The 20,157-nt window shown below is 39.4% G+C and overlaps 3 protein-coding genes across 3 annotated transcripts; 1 reads left to right on the forward strand and 2 right to left on the reverse strand.

The window, feature by feature from the left end:
* Positions 1–245: 245 nt before the first annotated feature.
* Positions 246–1,013, reverse strand: LOC110892305. The gene has a single exon (XM_022139479.1). It carries the CDS (start codon positions 1,011–1,013, stop codon positions 246–248), a length of 768 nt encoding a protein of 255 aa, XP_021995171.1.
* Positions 1,014–12,156: 11,143 nt separating this feature from the next.
* LOC110892304 (myb-like protein X) lies at positions 12,157–14,219 on the reverse strand. Its single transcript, XM_022139478.1, has 3 exons — positions 14,080–14,219; positions 12,619–13,326; positions 12,157–12,511 (listed from the first exon to the last, which is right to left on the reverse strand). The coding sequence occupies exons 1-3, from the start codon at positions 14,217–14,219 to the stop codon at positions 12,157–12,159; spliced, it is 1,203 nt and encodes a 400-aa protein (XP_021995170.1).
* Positions 14,220–17,944: 3,725 nt separating this feature from the next.
* LOC110893833 lies at positions 17,945–19,783 on the forward strand. Its single transcript, XM_035981043.1, has one exon. It carries the CDS (start codon positions 17,945–17,947, stop codon positions 19,781–19,783), a length of 1,839 nt encoding a protein of 612 aa, XP_035836936.1.
* Positions 19,784–20,157: the final 374 nt, after the last annotated feature.

Below are 20,157 nucleotides of genomic sequence, written 5' to 3' on the forward strand. Positions count from 1 at the left end.
CGTAACTTGTTGGTTTTATACGTTCCTCGTTTAGCAGAGCCTTCTCTTGAACATTTTCTTCTTGTATTGTCATTAACAATATGGGTGCTTCGTCTTCCTCGACGAGGTTTGAATGTTCTTGCACTTCGTCTTTCTCAGAACAGTCCTTCATGTAGTGTCCAAACTTTTGACACTTAAAGCATTGGATCTTACTTAGGTCGGTTCTCGCAAACTTCCTCCAATTTCTAGAACTTCCATTTCTAGATCTAGATGTAGATCCTTCGTTTGTTTCTGGGACTTTGCCTATTTCCGTTGTTTCGCCAATTTCCACGTGTCTGGTTAAATCTACCACGACCGCGGTTTCCAGATTGCCTTCCTCTGGAGTTATCCTGATGTGTAAACATAAGCCTATCTTGGCTTTCTCCTTGATTTCCTTTCTTTAACTTGAGACGTTTTTCATACGTCTTTAGTCTTCCGACCGCTTCCTGTAGCGTCATGGTTTCTAGATCGGAGTATTGTTCCATAGAGGCAACGATTTGAGTAAACTTATCTGGTACGCCATTTAAGAGTTTGCGTACTAGAGTCGGTTGACTCATTGTCGTTCCTACTTCTGTTGCTCGGGTAACGATACTATTAATCTTTGCGGTAAACGAATCAATAGTGTCGTCATCCCTCATTTGCAACAATTCAAATTCTGACATTAGCGTGTGCATACGCGCCTTTTGTACCCGATCAACGCCAACGTGTCTAATCTTTAGATTATCCCAAATCTCCTTTGCAGTTTTACAACTTGCGACTTGCAATACAACGTCTTCTGGTATTGCTTGAAACAGATATGCAATGGCAGACTTATCTTTCTTAGTGTCTACCGTTGCATTTTCTGCCGGTTCAATCGTTTCCCACAAACCATTCGCTTCAAGAATCGTCTTGATACGAATAGCCCAAACCGTATAGTTTGTTGGTTTCAGAATCGGACACTGAAACTGGGAAAGAGAATTTCCATTTATCGGACTTTGCCCGGATGATCCTGCCATATCTTCCTGCCGAATAATCTTCACTTCTAATAAACTTTCTTTTGGTTTCAATATATCTCAACAACCCCGATTACCCGAATCGTGTAATAACCAAATAACCAAAAATCAAACTAATTCGCACTATAACCCCGGAATCAAAACAAACCCTAGATTCCTAACCGTTCGGTTCGACCGACTTTCCTAGAACCGAAAATAAAAATTCTGAAATGAAACTTTTGCGAATTTAAACGAAATTGAAACCTGATCGCGAATTCCCTGCGATGCCTTGCGATTCCCACGCCTAGAGCCTGATGCTCTGATACCAATTTGTTGGCCCGAACTTGGATCTTGATCTCTAAATGAGCGTGAATAACTTGAATAACAATAACTTGTAATAAACGAATGAATGTTTACAAATCGAATGAGAGTATGTTACAAATGAATCTACATGTCCCTATTTATAGTTTTCTACGGGTACGAGTGAATACTTGCGTCTCTTCGTGAAAGGACACGTCTCTTGGATATGTGGTTGAGATTGAATCTTGAAGAGGTGCGTCGAATATTGTCCACTTAATCAACAGTCGCGTCCCTTTGTTCTTTGCCTTGCACCGATTCGAAATGGTGTGTGTGTAGAGACACACCCATTCGGTTATTAGGGTAGTTTCCAACTTCCATTTTGTCACTTCTGGTCCTCGTACTTTGTAACCGCTACTTAATAATAATTCAAACTAACTAACTATGTACATGATGTTAAGAGATTAACCGGTTTCATTCACCCCCTTAATCTCGAACATCCATGAGTTGCTTTAAATCTTGAATTCCGAGCAGTTCCCTCATTGTAGCAAACTTGATCCTTGCTAATGCCTTTGTTAGTATATCTGCTCGTTGTAGTTCTCCGATTATGTGTTCCACAGTGATATCTTCGTTTTCCACGCATTCTCTTATGAAGTGATAGCGTGTGTCAATGTGCTTGCTTCTTCCATGAAAGACTGGATTTCTCATAAGTGCTATTGCTGAAACGTTATCTACTCTGAGTGTTATCTTCTCTTCCTTCCAGCCTGTGATTTCACTTAACAATCTTTTAAGCCATAGTGCTTGACATGCTGCTGCAGTGGCTGCGTCGAATATTGTCCACTTGAAGAGGTGCGTCGAATATTGTCCACTTGATCAACAGTCGCGTCCCTTTGTTCTTTGCCTTGCACCGATTCGAAATGGTGTGTGTGTAGAGACACACCCATTCGGTTATTAGGGTAGTTTCCAACTTCCATTTTGTCACTTCTGGTCCTCGTACTTTGTAAACGCTACTTAATAATAATTCTAACTAACTAACTATGTACATGATGTTAAGAGATTAACCGGTTTCATTCACCCCCTTAATCTCGAACATCCATGAGTTGCTTTAAATCTTGAATTCCGAGCAGTTCCCTCATTGTAGCAAACTTGATCCTTGCTAATGCCTTTGTTAGTATATCTGCTCGTTGTAGTTCTCCGCTTATGTGTTCCACAGTGATATCTTCGTTTTCCACGCATTCTCTTATGAAGTGATAGCGTGTGTCAATGTGCTTGCTTCTTCCATGAAAGACTGGATTTCTCATAAGTGCTATTGCTGAAACGTTATCTACTCTGAGTGTTATCTTCTCTTCCTTCCAGCCTGTGATTTCACTTAACAATCTTTTAAGCCATAGTGCTTGACATGCTGCTGCAGTGGCTGCGTCGAATATTGTCCACTTGAAGAGGTGCGTCGAATATTGTCCACTTGATCAACAGTCGCGTCCCTTTGTTCTTTGCCTTGCACCGATTCGAAATGGTGTGTGTGTAGAGACACACCCATTCGGTTATTAGGGTAGTTTCCAACTTCCATTTTGTCACTTCTGGTCCTCGTACTTTGTAACCGCTACTTAATAATAATTCAAACTAACTAACTATGTACATGATGTTAAGAGATTAACCGGTTTCAAAAACACATATTACCCCAGAAGCAGTGGTTGTCATAGAGCATGCTGAGATGAATTGGGGGCTGCCACTTCCTGCCATGATCCAGTACTTGCTCACTTGCTGGTGTAGCTTCTCAACGGTTAATAACTTTCCGGTTGAGTGAAGGTTGTCTATTAATTCTTTTTCATGAACTTCTTGGTATTTTAGTTCTATAATTTGTTTGGATTTTAGGATCGCTAAAGATGAAGATACAAGTATTATCAACAACAAGAGCAACAAAGCCACATCGAGTATGGCTATTGTTTTCATTACCTGATCATTAAGAGACCATAATTCCGTTGCCTCATATTCAAAGTCATATACATCTTTAAGTAATTCAATATCAAACTTATTGTTGGGAATATTTCCAACAACACCAGTAGATATTTGGATGCAAATATTTACCACCAAGGTTATTACTAGAACACCCAAAGCTATGACGTTTGTCAAAAGCTCATTGCTGTTCATGGTTGCTAAAGAAGGCAAGAAATTAGCCATTATAGGGCACATAAAGGCGATGCTTCCAAGCTTTGCCACTTGGTCCACAACACCAGGCATAGAACCACTTAGATCCACTGGTAACTTCATCGCTACAGTTATCCCGGCGAGAGTAACAGCATTAATAGGAAAGTATTTAACCGGGAACCATAGCTTTTTGCTCCGAAAACCATGTACTAAATCAAACCCCATTGCAATGATGCAAAACAGGGATGCGAAAAGGATGTAGTACCCAATCACTTCCAGAGGTTCGCCATACTTTTTCTCCAGATCTGATTCATATATAGAGATCTTGAACCTTGTCAAGTTTCTTACAACATCGTCAGGAGTTTTGGTTTGGTTTAGTCGATCCATAAGATCGAGGTATTCTAATGTATTATTGAAAACCATAACTATGTTCCTAGCTTCTCAGGAAAGAAATGAGTTTTTGATTAAGATACGTTGAAGTTGGGATTAGTTTTGAGAAAGAGTTGGGTATAACTTGTAGTATTACAAACCATGTATATATAGAGAGAAAGAACAGAGAATGAAGGACTTAAGACCATAATTAATTAAGGGAAAATCACTAAATATGTAATTGAAGAAGACATTTGACAATTGTAAGTAGTAACATTTGAGTTTTGTCTCCCAAACCAAAGATCCAACCTGTATTGATATAACCTATTTTAACATGTTATCTAACTCGTCTATATTACATGTATCTCGTGTAACATGCCATATATAATTTTTCCTGCTACTTACTTTCATCTTGGTGTTGTCAACTCACTCAGGGGCGGATCCAGCCCATATTTGTGGGTTTTCAGAAACCCAGTGCGTTTGAAAAAAATGGAAAAAAATAATAAGAACCTTATAGAATTTAGAAAAAAATAGTGAGAATTGAAGAAAAATTACTAAAAGAAACCCATTACAATAAAATCCTGTATCACTATTTACTAAAAGAAACTCACTAACAAGGTCCCACTAAGTGGAATACTTTCTGGTCACTCATAAGTGGAATACTTTAACTTTAGCATTCCCTCGTCACTCATAAGTGGAATACTTTCTGGTCCCAATATGTGCTATTTAGTAATTCTTGTATTTTTAATAATTCTACATACTGTATATAAGGGTAACATATTTTGTATCACTTTCTTAATTTAAAGGTTTATAGGATGAATATGGTATGATATAAGACACATGCCTCTTAGAGGGGAGACTGCTCGAGATTTTAAGTAGGTTTATTTAAATACGTGTTTTTTTGTTTTTTTTTTTCGTGTTTTTTTTTTTTTTTTTTTTTTTTTGCTTTAAATGCATCTCATCGGTCAATTATTGGGGCAGATGCTTTTTAGAAGTGTTTTCAACGTAGTGTTAATAAAGTTTGGAATGTTGTCCCAACTTTAATTTATCAAAATCAAATCATTAGATCATTAGCCTGGGAGGAAAATAGTTACAGTTATGGCTTACAACTCAACACTTAATTATCTCAATCTTGTGCGTCGACTCGCGGATGCAAGATACCATGTTCCTGAAGATATTAAATCTTCGTTGATGGGTTATGCTAAGTCTGTATACCAGTCAGATCTGGAAAACAGGTACAGCGAACCTATGGTATGGATTGGGATATACATCGCTTTAGCATCTCTGTGTTGCATCCTTGCAATGCTGGCTGATTTGCTACATGGTTTAAAAAACAGAAAGCTATGGATTCCGTGCAAGTACTTTACTATTAATGCTGCTTCTCTAACTGTAATAGCTGTTGCAATGAAGCTACCGGTGGATCTAACCGGTCCGATGCCTGGGGTTGTGGACCAATTGGCAAAGCTTGGAAGCATGGCATTTATGTGCAACATGATGGCTAATTTATTGGTGTGGTTCGATGAAAGTTTCTTGTTATGACATTATTCTCCCTGTGTTTACAATCTACATTCTTTGGTAATCTCAAGAAAAACATCAAGAATATTGTGGATGATCATGTTTATGTTTCTTCTTAAATGTGTTTTTTTTTCTTTCTTCCCTAGAAAGAGCCCAATCAACATAATATGACAAGGTAGAAACAGAAATAAACATAATATTGCTTTCTATTAAATTCTTGAAACTACTAAATTTAGATTTTTATCTATTATTATGGGTGAAGGTATTGATACATCCCCACTTTTTATGTGCACATCCCCCAGAGGCTGCGTATAGGGCTGTAAGGGTATTGATACGCCTCTCATTGCCCTATGAGAGGCGTATAAGATTGTGGTAGTTGAAGCATTAAACCCTATACGCCTCTTGTAGGTTCGAGATTCGGATCGAAACCCATGATTAGGTTCAAAGACGGAAGATTAGGGACGGATAAACAACTTTCTTGTATAAAATTGGGTAGCATAACGTTACAAATCGGCACAATTATAAGCTATCCCAAATATACCAAAGGAGCATACATCCGGGAGAGACCAAGTGGTGATATCTCCCCCAAGTCTAAAATCTTAAAACTTGCAAATGACCTAAGGGTGGTATTTATCGCCACACCACCTTCACATGAAAATCCACCTTCATGTGGAAGGTCACTTGCAAACGCACACGGTCAAACGAATAACCCTTTCGTTTGACCACTTCAAATGAGCGGGTCTACACACGTTCGTTTGACCGTTTTACTAACTATTACATAATCAGCATAAAAAGTAATCTAATCTATTCGAACATCATCGGACACAAAAACTGCACCAACAAATTCCCCCTTGTCCGTTGCTGTCGAATGCTGAAAATGCAACTGCAATCGATCTTCAGTCAAGTATTTGTTGATGTTAGCTTCTCTGTGTTAACAGATCCCCCCTTGACCGATGATCCAGGTAAGTAATATCTTGACTTGAGTCTTCATAGCAATACCAAACCCTTGAAGCTTCTCGTATAATATTTCCCCCTCAAAGTACGTGTATCCGTGTTGGGTGTTGTGCAATGTCCTCGCAAGGCTAAATTGACCGATCTTCCACTGATCTTCCAATACTCCAACCGGCATTTGATAAGGGTTTCATTCTTTAAAAAACTGCATCAAGTCTTGATCTTGTCATAAAAACTCTATTTCATTCAAAGCATACTACATTGGTAGAGTTTTTCGGTGAACTATTTTCTGTTAACCATCTTTGTGGAATCAACCAAATAATGCACTTTGATCATCAGCATCAACACTCAGGAAGTCAGCTAGACCGAGTATATCATTTACAAGCTCAACCAGCACGATTAGTTGAACTACATCCAGATCTCATTGTCTCGCCTTTGTGAAGTTGACCACATAATGCACTACGGATCTTCAGCATCAGTACTCAGGATGTCATCCTGACCAAGTACTCCATTTGCAAACTCAACGAATTGAATTACACCCAGATCCCTGTAAAATCCCAAGGAAACATCAAACCCAAAATCAAATCCTGCAAATTCCCCCTCAACTATAACTTCATCCACGTTAAGTTTCAGCAATCTCCCTTCGCAAGGTGTCATTGCTTTGATCCCCTTGATCCAAAAACCTAACCGACATCTGATAGAGTTGGAATCCACACTTGTCAGCCTTGAGCTATCAACTCTCATAAAGATTCCCCAAGTCTTCAGTGAACAACGCTTTGAAACTACTATTGACTTTAGATACCTGTATGTTTCCGTGAAAAACCCTTCACGCTGGCCGGAGAATTAATTAAAATCCTCAAATATATGTTTGTGTAAAACATTCCACGCAGAACCTTCGGTATCACCAGAAAATCACAAACTTTACCTCCTGTGATTGCGTTTAGAAATTTACCGAAGAAATTCCAAAACATATGAAAATTTGTATCCCCCCATTTCTTTGGTGAAATCGCTAAACCTTAACAAATTCCCTCCTCTGAGGGGAACTGTTGTCAACTTCACTGAACAAAATCTCTCCACAGAGCAAAATTTTTCAAATATTCTCGGTTTTGCGAAAGATCACGAAAGCAACTTTCTTCTTTGCATATTCTAGTTGATAAAGAAAGTCCCCTAGCCTCATAGGATCTGATTTGTATTGCCCCAAAGTTCTGCTAACACCTAATCCGAAAACTTCCATTATGGGCATAACTCTTCGACTTTGTGGACTCGTTAGGACTGGTCTTGGCTTTCCAGGCTCCTTCAATCGTTACCAAATGCGAGAATATGACAATAAACAAAATGCTTTCGAGCATTTACAAACACCGCTAACAAGATAAATTTCACATGCGGAAATAAATATACCATTTTTGGCCCATAATAGTCAAGTCACCAAATTTGACGTCTGCACCGGTAACTGTGACTACCCCACTTTTTTCAAAATAAGTAGTTTTCATCATGCCTCATCATCCCAAACTGGTTTGGCGCGCTCTCGAACTCATACCCAAAACATAAAATTCTTGACCCACTAAAATAGTCTTGTACTCTTAGCCCGGTTCGAACTTGTAGCAAATTTTGTTGATCCAAACCAACCTTAAAAAAACATAACTTGTTGGATCCAAGCTACTATAGTCTGTGGCCCAAAGCTGAATGTAACAGCTATTGTTTTACCAAATCATGTGGCCCACCAACTTGTAGTAACAACCTTTAAATTCGGCCAAAATATAAATTGTCATCATGCATTCACGGCCCACTTAACTAGAGTGCATCTAATACAACCCTAATTTTAATTTTTAAAGAGTTCACCAACCGCAAACATCATCTTCCAACTGACAAACATTGTTATCTAGCCGCCATCAGACATCCTCCATCGGGCACCTCCAAACAACATCTTTCAGTCCCCATCATTCAGCAGCTCACGAAAGATAAACTAGACCCAGACAATACCCCAAATCCCACGAAACATGGACATTCTTAGCGGACTTCTACCACTGAACAACCAAATCAACGAAGTATCTTCTTCGGCAATCAATCATCACGAAGAATAAGAGTTTTTCTTCTACTATGGTTCTTCGTGGAGTATGGTCTTTCGTAGATGGCAAAGGAACGAATGATGTTCTTCGTCCACTTCATGCAGGTATGGTTCTTTGGCAGAAACATTCAGACGAAGAAGGTTCTTTGGCAAGAGGGTTCTTTGGCAGAAACATTCAGACGAAGAAGGTTCTTCGGCAAGAGGGTTCTTCGCAGTCTTGATTTTTCGTGAGTGGGTACATTTCGCTGTCACTTTTGGGTCCAGATCCGAAGAAACCCTAGATTCTCTTAAACAGCGGCCACACACCTCATGAACATGACGAAGTGTTCATCTGCAGATTTGACAAAATACCCCTCAAAAGTGATAACGGATGATGAAAACTTGATATATTTTCTGTGAAACACAACACCTAACCCTCTTGTATGGTCTATTTCATCTCATATCCATATTTTTTAGGTCCAGATCTGGGTTTTTCTTTTTTTACACCTCTTTTACATCTTGAACAAAAACCCACAAGAATCACTAGTCAAGAGCTCATGTGACTTAGCAAATGGTTAGATTCACTAAGTCGGGTACCATGGCTCTGATACCAATTGTAGGTTCGAGATTCAGATCGAAACCCGTGATTAGTGTGTGATTAGGTTCAAAGACGAAAGATTAGAGACGGATAAACAACTTTCTTGTATAAAATTGGGTAGCATAACGTTACAAATTGGCACAACTATAAGCTATCCAAAATATACCAAAGGAGCATACATCTGTGTTGGTGCACTTGTGTCTGTACTTTGTCTGTAATCGGTCACGATGTAAACGATGTCTTTGATAGTCATGTAAGTTTGACCAAGTCAACTGTCCTCCTAGTTTGACTTGGCCAAACAGTTAGAAAATTGGTTGTATTGTCTATGTCGAAGGATAGCTCATCGAAGGATAATGTTGATCCTTCGATGTGCTCGAAAGATTAACCTTCGATGGATGATCGATAGATCATCCTTCAAGGTAAATGCTGATCCTTCGACAGGTTTGATATCGATAGATGATCATTCGATCAACTATCTGATCCTTCGGACAGGCAACCAGTGCTGGGTATATATATACCCATGCAGTGTGTTCAACAGGCAGAGAGAAGACAGAAGGATAGACACACACACTTGAGAGAACCTGCTGTTAGAACACACACACACTAGAGAGTTTGCAAAACTGATTTGTAAACATTGAGCTTGTAACTGGAACCTTTCATTCGCATTAATACAAGTGGTGTTAATCGGTGAATCTTGTGTGTTGTGTTTGAGCTTGTTTCATCCCGGTTTGCTCACTAGCTTGGATTCCGCACTTGCTAGTGGGTTAGTATAACAAGGTTAAGGTTGAACCTCATCCTCCGAGAGGGACCTACAATCTGGGAGAGACCAAGTGGTGATCTCTCCCTCAAGTCTAAAACCTTCAAACTTACAAATGACCTAAGGGTGGTATTTATAGCCACACCACCTTCACATGAAAATCCACCTTCATATGGAAGGTCACTTGCAAACGCACACGGTTAGATAAATAACCCTTTCGTTTGACCACTTCAAACGAGCGGGTCTATACACGTTCATTTGACCGTTTCACTAACTATTACATAATCAGCATAAAAAGTAATCTAATCTATTCGAATAACATCGGACACAAAAACTGCACCAACACCTCTCATTGCACTATGAGCGTCGTACAGGCACGACTTTTGATGAATTTAAGGTATAATTACTGACATCCAGGGAGTTCAATCTGAAAAGTGTGAAAAGGTAACCCCATACACGCTTATTAATCTATACGCCTCTTATCGACCGAGAAAATGTTATTTATCCAAGCATACAGGAACTATTTCATTCAAATGTTCAAAACTCACAAAATACCAATGAAAATGATGAAAATTCTCAAATAAAAACGTTAGTTGAAACCGTGAAGCATAAAGATGTCGTTTTGGGACATAGGTAATGCTTTTGGCAAAGATTTGAACCAGTCATACATCTCCGAAAGCTTTTGGTTATCCGGCGTTGATCAAGGTGAGGAGGAGTTTGTGTCTGTGCCTCGTTGTGATGACGGGGGTGTGCGTCCCGTGTTACCTGATTTGAACTAGGTGTTTGTAGATGAGGCAGAACCATCTTACATTGTCCAAAGTTATCCACGACACGAATACAGGACTTACCATTCGTATACGGAAAACCAACACAAGTCTTTCTTAAATCTTATCCCAACTTTAATGTATCAAAATCAAATCATTAGATCTTTCCCTGGGAGAAAGATTGTTACAAGTTATTGCTTACAACTCAACAGTTAATTATCTCAATCTTGTGCGTCAGCTCGCGAATGCAAGATATCATGTTCCTGAAGATATTAAATCTTCGTTGATGGGTTATGCTAAGTCTGTATACCAGTCAGATCTGGAAAACAGGTACAGCGAACCTATGGTATGGATTGGGATATACATCGCTTTAGCATCTCTGTGTTGCATCCTGGCAATGCTGGTTGATTTGTTACATGGTTGAAGAAGCAGAAAGCTATGGATTCCATGTAACTACTTTAGTATTAATTCAGCTTCTCTCACTTTGATAGCTGTTGCAATGAAGTTACATGTGGATCTAACCAGTCGGATGCCTAGTGTTGTGGACCAACTAGCAAAGCTCGAAAGCATGGTCTTTATGTGCACCATGATGGCTAACTTATTGCCTAGTTTGTATTCCATGGACATCGAAGCGCTTTTGGCAAACGTCGCAGCTTTAGGTGTTCTGGTAATAACATTGGTGCTCAATGTATGCATCCAAATAAAAACAGGTGTTGTTGTATCCAATGGAGGGGATGCCACTAAGGTTCTACAAATGATCTCTACAAGAGATTATGTCTCAAAAGATTTACTGGTTTCAAATAAAATTACCGGTTCCACATTAGCCATAATTTATTCGGCTCTGCTACTCTTGTTGTTCATAATGCATGTATCTTCATGTTTAGCGGTTCTGTCTGCCAAAGTAGTTCTGAACTATAAGTACCAACAATGTCATGAGAGAGCTTCAAAAAACATTCATGAATTAAGAGGAGAAGTTTTAATCGTTGAGAAGCTACAGAAGCATGTGATCAAGCACTGGATCATGGCAGGAAGTGGATCCCCCCCCCCCAATACATCACACCCTGCTTTGTGGCCACCACAGCATCTGGGGTAATATGTGCTTTCACCACTATCTTGCACACTCTTAGTATGAAATGGGCAATTTCAGATATAATGGGAGGTGACTATTATTCAGATTATAAGTGGACAACACTACTGATCCTCATAATACAGTTTATTGGAGTCGTACTTACTACAGTAGTGTTGCCCTGAATCTTAAAGAACAATGAATATCACAATGAACGAATAAACATAAACTAACCTTGATTGAAAGAATAATGATTGTGAATATGTACGAGTATGTATGTACAATTGAAATATCTAACCCTGTTTATACTAATCTAAAAGGTGCGATCCAATAGACATGTCTCTTCATGAATAGGTGTGTCTCTAGATCTTGTGGATGAGAGTGATTGTGAAGAGGTGTGTCTCCTTGTCCAAGAGTCGCGTCCCCTCCTTTTCTTGTGGCTGAATTCGAACAAGAGGTGTGTCCAAGGGACACATCTTTTCCTTTAGTATGGCGGTTACAAACTTTTGTCTTGTCACCTTCACCCCCTCAACTTTATAACTACCTATCTATACTACTTTAAACTAATTACATAAACTACCCGCTACTTTTAACCCACATGGATTAAGGAATTAACTATCAATATTCCCCCCTAATTTCTTAATCCATGCCTTCAACATCTTCATGCTTTAGCATCTTCATTCTTCAAGAGAATGAAGTCTTCATCCTCTACTTGATCTTCTTTATTTGCACCAGGATCCTTCTCCGTGACTTGATTGCCATCATGTGCTTCTCCATCTTTTTCACGAATTTGTTGTAGAAGATCCTTGTCTTTAAACTTCGGTTTTCTACCGGTCACTTGCTTGACTTCTTGATCTGATTCTCCAACAATTGCAACACAAACTTTGTTTTGAACATGAGCAAATTCTTTGATGTTTACACACGTTTGAATATCTCCATCTTTAACATGCGTGTCATCTTCTATGTCTATGTCAGGTTCGTCTTTAGATGGTATATCACGAACTACTTCATGTTTCCTATTCTTGCAATTTGATTTGTCATCTTTGATAATGTTGTTTTCTGGTGATAAACTGTTCTTGGATGATATTCTTCGCATCCCTTGCATCTCTTGTTTGTCTCTAACTGTATGCTTTCTGACTTCAACTTTTTAATTTCTATGCTCATCTTTTCTGCAAATGGTGTTTCCCTTTCATGCATTTGCCTTTCAAACTGTATTTCTCTGTTTTTCATCTCAGTCTCGAACTCTTGTTTCTTTATTTCAAAATCCTGGAGCATATCAAACTTCCAAGATTCTAATTCTCTTTTCATATCACTTTCTGTTTCTGAACTTTCTTCTTCTGTAATTGCAATCAAAAGTGTTGGTTCCTCGTCCTCTTCTAACAAGTGTGATTCTTCCTGTGCTTGTTTTGCTTTCTGGCACTGAGACGCATAATGTCCAAACTCGTGGCAATTGTAACACTCCACTTCTCTCATATCTTTCTTGAAGCGATTTTGATCTCTAGGGTTTCTATTCCTCCTATCATAACCTTCGTCCTTGTTCTTGGAATCATCACGTGAGATACTTCTGCCTCTTTCTTCCTGTCTAAACTTTTCATCACGCCACTTGCCTTGTGATGAATTGAACCTTCCTTGTCCATGGTTTCCAAAACGGCTTCCACGACCATAGTTCTTGTCGCGTTGTGTAAACATAAGTTTCTCTTGATTGTCTACGAGGTTTTCATCCACCAGATTGGTCCTTTCTTCATAGGCTTTCAGTCTTTCAATTGTTTCATCTAGCGTCGTTGTTTCTAGATCGGCGAATTGTTCAGTGGTTGCAACAATTTGAACAAACCTTCTTGGTACAGAACTTAGAAGTTTCCATACTAAAGTCGGTTGATATTTGGGGACCTTCTCCTATTTTGTCTCGTGATGGTTATCGATATTTCATTACGTTTATTGATGATTTTAGCAGATTCACATGGATTTATCCTCTTACACATCGTTCTCAAGCGGTTGATTCGTTTCGTCACTTTAAACCGCTTGTCGAGAATCTTTTCTCATGCACCATCAAACACCTTCAGTGTGATGGTGCTCCCGAGCTTATTCACGGACCGCTGACTCGATTGCTTTCCGAGTCTGGTATTACTTACCGTATCTCATGTCCCTACACACCCCCACAAAATGGGGTAGCCGAGCGTAAAAATCGTCACCTTTCTGAGGTTTCTCGTGCTTTGTTGTTTCATTCTCATCTACCAAAGAAATTTTGGTATGATGCTTATGCTACCGCAGCTTATCACATTAACCGGTTGCCTTCACCGGTTATTCACTATTCTTCACCTTTTGAGACATTGTTCGGTTCTTCACCCGATTATTCTTTTCTTCGCACATTTGGGTGTTTGTGTTATCCATTTCTTGGTGATACTAGAATGGATAAGCTTTCACCTAAATCCATTCCTTGCATCTTTGTTGGATATGCTCCATCTCATCTTGGATATCTTTGTTATGATCCTCACACGTCTCGCACATATACGTCTCGACATGTTCAATTTTTTGAGACGATCTTTGAGATTCCTCGTACTTCTTCTGTTTCTTCCTCTTCTCCTACTCATATTTCTTCTGATTCTTTTCCTTTTTTTGTTCCTCCTCCTTCGTCTTTTCCTCCTCCTTCTCCTCCTCCTCCTTCTCCTTCATCTTCTTCTTCTTCTCCTTTGACTTCCGTTCCTGATTCATCATCATCACCATCATCTTTTTCTCCTCCTCCTCCTCCTCCTTCTTCTCCCCCTCCTCCTCCTATGCATCCTATGGTTACTCGTTCTCGTGATCATACTCGTCAGCCTAGACAGTTTCCTGATCATGTGGTTTTTCATGCCACTACTGCTCCCACCACAGAGCCTACTACTTTTCGTCAGGCTCAGCAGTGGTCTGTTTGGTGGGATGCGATGCGTGCTGAGATGGATGCTTTGTATGCCAACCAAACGTGGCGTTTGGTTCTGGCTCCTACTAGTGCCAACATTGTTGGTTGCAAGTGGGTTTATAGGATTAAGAGAAATCCTGATGGTTCTTGAGTCGCTACAAGGCACGGCTTGTAGCAAAGGGTTTTCATCAGACTGAGGGTATTGACTATACTGAGACCTTTAGTCCAGTAGTTAAACCCACCACTATTCGGATTGTTCTTTCTATTGCTTTCTCTCATGGGTGGTCCATTCAGCAGGTTGACGTCAACAATGCCTTTCTTCATGGTGACTTATCTGAGATGGTGTATATGGCACAGCCTCAGGGTTTTGTTGACGCTTCTAGACCACGTCATGTCTGTCTTCTGCAGAAGGCTCTTTATGGCCTGAAGCAGGCTCCCAGAGCTTGGTTTTCCAAGCTCTCTTCTGCTCTTATTGCTGACAGTGTGTTTCGGACACTTCTCTATTTGTATATAGTAGAGATTCAGTGATGTGTTATGTATTGGTTTATGTTGATGATATCATCATTACTGGGAGTTCTCCGGATTTTGTTACTCGTTTGATTGAGCGCTTACATTCTCGGTTTGCGCTCAAAGATCTTGGTCAGCTTTCTTATTTCTTGGGAGTTCAGGCTACCTTCTCTGATGATGTTCTTCATCTTTCTCAGCAGCGTTATCTACTTGATCTTCTTCAGCGCACTGGTCTTGCTCAGTGTCGTCCTTTGTCTACTCATGTTGCTTCTGGTAGACAACTTTCTAGGCACACAGGTATACCTTTACCTGATGCCACTCTGTATCGCAGTACTGTTGGTGCTCTTCAGTATTTGGTCTTGACTCGTCCTGAGATTGCTTATGTTGTTAATAAGGTGTCTCAGTTTCTTCAGACACCTACTGACAGACATAGACATTGGGAGGCGGTGAAGAGGATTTTACGGTACCTTAAAGGTACCTTGACTTGTGGCTTGAGTATTAGACGATCTTCTAGTATGGATATTCATGCTTATTCTGATGCAGACTGGGCTGGATGCCCTGATGACCGACGGTCTACTACTGGTTATTGTGTGTTTCTTGGTTCCAACTTGATTAGTTGGAGTTCCAAGAAACAACATATTGTTGCTCGGTCGAGTACTGAGGCTGAGTATCCTGCTCTTGCACATACAGCTGCTGAGTTGAGGTGGATTATGTCTATTTTACAGGAGTTACATGTTGTTTTGAGTTGTCCTCCGAGAGTTTGGTGTGACAACATTGGGGCCACTTATCTTGCTGCAAATCGTATTTCATCAGCGGACTAAACATCTTGAGATTGATTTGCGCTTTGTGAGAGATATGGTTTTGTCTCAGATATTACGGATTTGCTATGTGTCTACTGTTTCACAGATTGCAGATGTTTTGACCAAGGGTCTTTCAGCAAATCGGTTTAGTTCTCTTCGGTCCAAGCTTCACGTGGATTTCCCCGTTTAGCTTGAGGGGGCATATTAGAGATATATATGAGTTTGTATGTATTGGTTTTTAGTTAGTTGTGTTTGTTAGAGTTAGTTGTGTTTGTTAGAGTTAGTTGTGTTGGTTAGAGATAGTTGAGTTGGTTAGAGTTAGTTGTGTTGGTTAGCCTCTATATATAGAGGAGCTTGTTGTTACTGTATTGAATTGTACCTTTCATTTCTGTGTCAATTGAAGCCTGATCCATCTCTTTAACGATCCATAAGATCGAGGTATTCTATTGTATTATTGAAAACCATAACTATGTTCCTAGCTAGCTTCTCAGGAAAGAAATGAAGTTGGGATTAGTTTTGAGAAAGAGTTGAGTATAACTTGTAGTATTACAAACCATGTATATATAGAGAGAGAAAGAACAGAGAATGAAGGACTTAAGACCATAATTAATTAAGGGAAAATCACTAAATATGTAATTGAAGAAGACATTTGACAATAGTAAGTAGTAACATTTGAGTTTTGTCTCCCAAACCAAAGATCCTACCTGTATTGATATAACCTATTTTAACATGTTATCCAACTCGTCTATCTTACCTGTATCTCGTGTAACATGCCATATATAATTTTTCCTGCTACTTACTTTCATCTTGGTGTTGTCAACTCACTTTCAAGGTCCCACTAAGTGGAATACGTTCTGGTCACTCATAAGTGGAATACTTTAACTTTAGCATTCCCTCGTCACTCATAAGTGGAATACTTTCTGGTCCCAATATGTGCTTGTTAATAATTCTTGTATTTTTAATAATTCTACATACTGTATATAAGGGTAACATATTTTGTATCACTTTCTTAATTTAAAGGTTTATAGGATGAATATGGTATGATAATTTCATACTTTAGTACTGCTTGAGGGTTTTTTTCCTTTTTTATGCCATTGTGGACCTGATAGAGACACATGCCTCTTAGAGGGGAGACTGCTCGAGATTTTAAGTAGGTTTATTTATATACGTGTTTTTTTTTTTTTTTTTTTTTTTTTTTGCTTCAAATGCATCTCATCAGTCATTATTGGGGCAGATGCTTTTTAGAAGTGTTTTCAACGTAGCGTTAATAAAGTTTGGAATGTTGTCCCAACTTTAATTTATCAAAATCAAATCATTAGATCATTGGCCTGGGAGGAAAATAGTTACAGTTATGGCTTACAACTCAACACTTAATTATCTCAATCTTGTGCGTCGACTCACGGATGCAAGATACCATGTTCCTGAAGATATTAAATCTTCGTTGATGGGTTATGCTAAGTCCGTATACCAGTCAGATCTGGAAAACAGGTACAGCGAACCTATGGTATGGATTGGGATATACATCGCTTTAGCATCTCTGTGTTGCATCCTTGCAATGCTGGCTGATTTGCTACATGGTTTAAGAAGCAGAAAGCTATGGATTCCGTGTAAGTACTTTACTTTTAATGCTGCTTCTCTCACTGTAATAGCTGTTGCAATGAAGCTACCGGTGGATCTAACCGGTCCGATGCCTGGGGTTGTGGACCAACTGGCAAAGCTTGGAAGCATGGCATTTATGTGCAACATTGATGTAGCGTGTGTTACGGAAAATGAAGATCAACACGTTGATTCTACGAATACCCGTGTAGTTCTTCCCCAACCCCCAAATTGCAACCCAAAGGCCACGGAATTTGAAGTGAAAATTCAGTAGTTTCAAAATTCAAATCTGATTGTTCAAATGACTAGAGGGACATATAAATAAGAACAGAAATTCGAAATGGGCCTAAAAAAGATAACGGGCCAAACACAAGCCCAAAAACAAAATGCCCAACATACTTAAAAAAAACATAAAAATGCAAATAACTAATGGAAATAAGCGTTTTTTGGCCCGTACGATGACCCAAACGCCGTAGGCCGTTTGCAGCAACATGGAGCTTGTTCTCACGTTCGTTTCGCCTGGTCGCACGCCCAAAACGGACCCCCGTAGCCCAAGTTAGAGCCATTTTAGTGAAGCTCCTTTTGTTACGCGATCTTGGGCCTCCAAATACAAGATGGCCCGTTCCTCCACACTTGGGCCCGCATCAAACATGATGGCTAATTTATTGCCTAGTTTAGCAGCCATGGACAGAAATGGGATATTGGCAAACGTTACAGCTTTGGGTGTTCTGGCAATCACCTTGGTGGTCAATGTTTGCATCCAAATACAAACAGGTGTTGTTGTATCCAATGGAGGGGAAGCTGCTAAGATTCTTCAAATGATCTCTACAGGAGATTACGCCCCTAAAGAGTTACTGGTCTCAAATAAAGTTACCTGTTCCACAATAGCCATAATTTATTCGGCTCTGCTACTCTTGTTAATAATACATATATGTTCATCTTTAGCGGTTCTGAAATCCAAAGAGATTATAGAACTTCAGTACCAACAACGTCATGAAGAAGCTTCAAGTGACGTTCAAGAATCATACAGAACATACTTAACCCCCGAGAGGCTATATGCCCATGTGAGGAAGTACTGGATCATGGCGGGAAGTAGCAGCCCCGAATACATGATACCTTGCTCTGTAACCACCACTGCTTCGGGGGTAATATGCGCCTTCACCACTATCTTGCACACTCTAACTTTGAAATGGGCAATTTCAGATATAACGAGAGGCGACTATGATTCAGATTATAAGTGGACAACACTGCTGATTCTCATAATGCAGTTTATTGGGGTCGTAATTAGTACAGTTGCACCACTTTCTAGATGTATTGCAAACTTAAGCTTTTTCAGTAGCATTTCTAACCATATTAGGGTCTTTAAAGTAGAACAATTCTGGACTCAAAAGTTATATGACTGGAAATATGGAAGTATCTCACTCCCATTCCGTAGCCCCAAACTCAAGATGATCATCGTGCATCTGAAAAGCCTAATTCTTAACTTTTGTATAATATTCCAAGAGGGAGTTGTGGTAGTATGCAAGATAATAACATTGATCCCATTTTTCTTTATGGTATGTGTCTTGTATTGCTTGCTTTATCGGTTATTGAAGTCGTTATTCCATTGCCTGTTTTTTTTATCCGTGGAAAGGACGGAGTTCATCTTGCAACTTGAAGATGATGTTCAACTCAAACTTTTTGATAGAACATCGGAAGCGCTTTCAAAATCTTTGGAGCAATTGGTCCAAAAGGGTGAAACAAAACAACCCATATATTTGATGTACCTAATTAACAACAAATGTACTGCAGGTTATCAAGGAGCTAACACGTTTGACAACAATGATCGTCAAAATTGTTGGAGCTTAACGGTGGTAACACTAACAACGATTGCCATTACTCTTCCGAACATTGAAAAGGTTGAAGTTGAGCGTTTGTACAAAAGTGTGATGGAAGGTCTTGAATATGTCACACTTGTGGAAAAATTCCTCAATGCTACTGATGACCATATAAGCACTCAGAAGGCAAAGGCCGCTGAAAGGTTGTGGCAAGAAGTTAATGTCTTCCACAACTGGTTAGGAATCAGGTTGAAAGATATTTCATGTCAATCAAATTCACATGCTAGCCAAGTAGATACAACAATGCAAATTGTTCAGTTGTTTTTAGAAAACGCAAGAAACAAACTCGGAAAAGAGTGTGAAGGTCAAGATAATGTACCGAACTACACGTCTATTTGTGCAAACTCAATGTCTAGTGTCGCTGAAACACTCATTCGTGACACAGAAAACCACCAGAGATTGTTTGATAATTTATCATCAAGGATTGCTGACATAATGGCTGCATGTCTCACCAACCTACCTCACGTCATAGCAATGATATGCCACACTGGTGTGATAGAGAAGAGGGAGGAAAGTGCCCAAGCAGCAGCCAAACTTCTAGGTGAAACCAAGCAGATAATCCGCATTCTTCAAAATTGTGATATCCCATCTATGCATCCGAATGACTTGCCTTAAGTGATCCCATTTCTTAAAAATCATATCCGTTCTTCAAGTAGTGAGGTAACTTCATTTTGATTTTTCATAATTTACTCTCTCGATCCATCTCAAGAAGAGGAATGTCATCTGGTACTAGTTCTCCTCTAATATTGATTTCCAATAATGCATGGTTGTATTGACACTTGGGTATGAACGGCATTGTGAGGCTAATATGTTTTTATGGGCGACGGGTCAAATTAATCTGGGATGATATGCAGATCGAATATGCTTCTTCAAGAAGTTAATTTGCATCATTGCACTAAGAAGACATGTAAATTTTTGGTTTCTAGTAAATTTGTAAACTAATAAAATAAGTTTGTGACCAAGTCCTTGGTTCTTAGCATTTGTATCCA

Source organism: Helianthus annuus, chromosome 12, assembly GCF_002127325.2.
Source record: "Helianthus annuus cultivar XRQ/B chromosome 12, HanXRQr2.0-SUNRISE, whole genome shotgun sequence".
NCBI lineage: Eukaryota > Viridiplantae > Streptophyta > Magnoliopsida > Asterales > Asteraceae > Helianthus > Helianthus annuus.

What these genes read in the sequence shown, in the direction of transcription:
- LOC110892305 (XM_022139479.1), bottom strand. Translation starts at nt 1,013, where the DNA reads ATGGCAGGATCATCCGGGCAAAGTCCGATAAATGGAAATTCTCTTTCC.
- LOC110892304 (XM_022139478.1), bottom strand. Translation starts at nt 14,219, where the DNA reads ATGATGGTGATGATGATGAATCAGGAACGGAAGTCAAAGGAGAAGAAG. An exon ending in AAGAATCAGAAGAAATATGA is followed by an intron (nt 13,327 to 14,079) that starts GTAGGAGAAGAG and finishes TGTACCAAGAAG; the next exon opens with GTTTGTTCAAATTGTTGCAA. An exon ending in TTGAAGTCAGAAAGCATACA is followed by an intron (nt 12,512 to 12,618) that starts GTTAGAGACAAA and finishes TTGCAAGAATAG; the next exon opens with GAAACATGAAGTAGTTCGTG.
- LOC110893833 (XM_035981043.1), top strand. Translation starts at nt 17,945, where the DNA reads ATGGCTAATTTATTGCCTAGTTTAGCAGCCATGGACAGAAATGGGATA.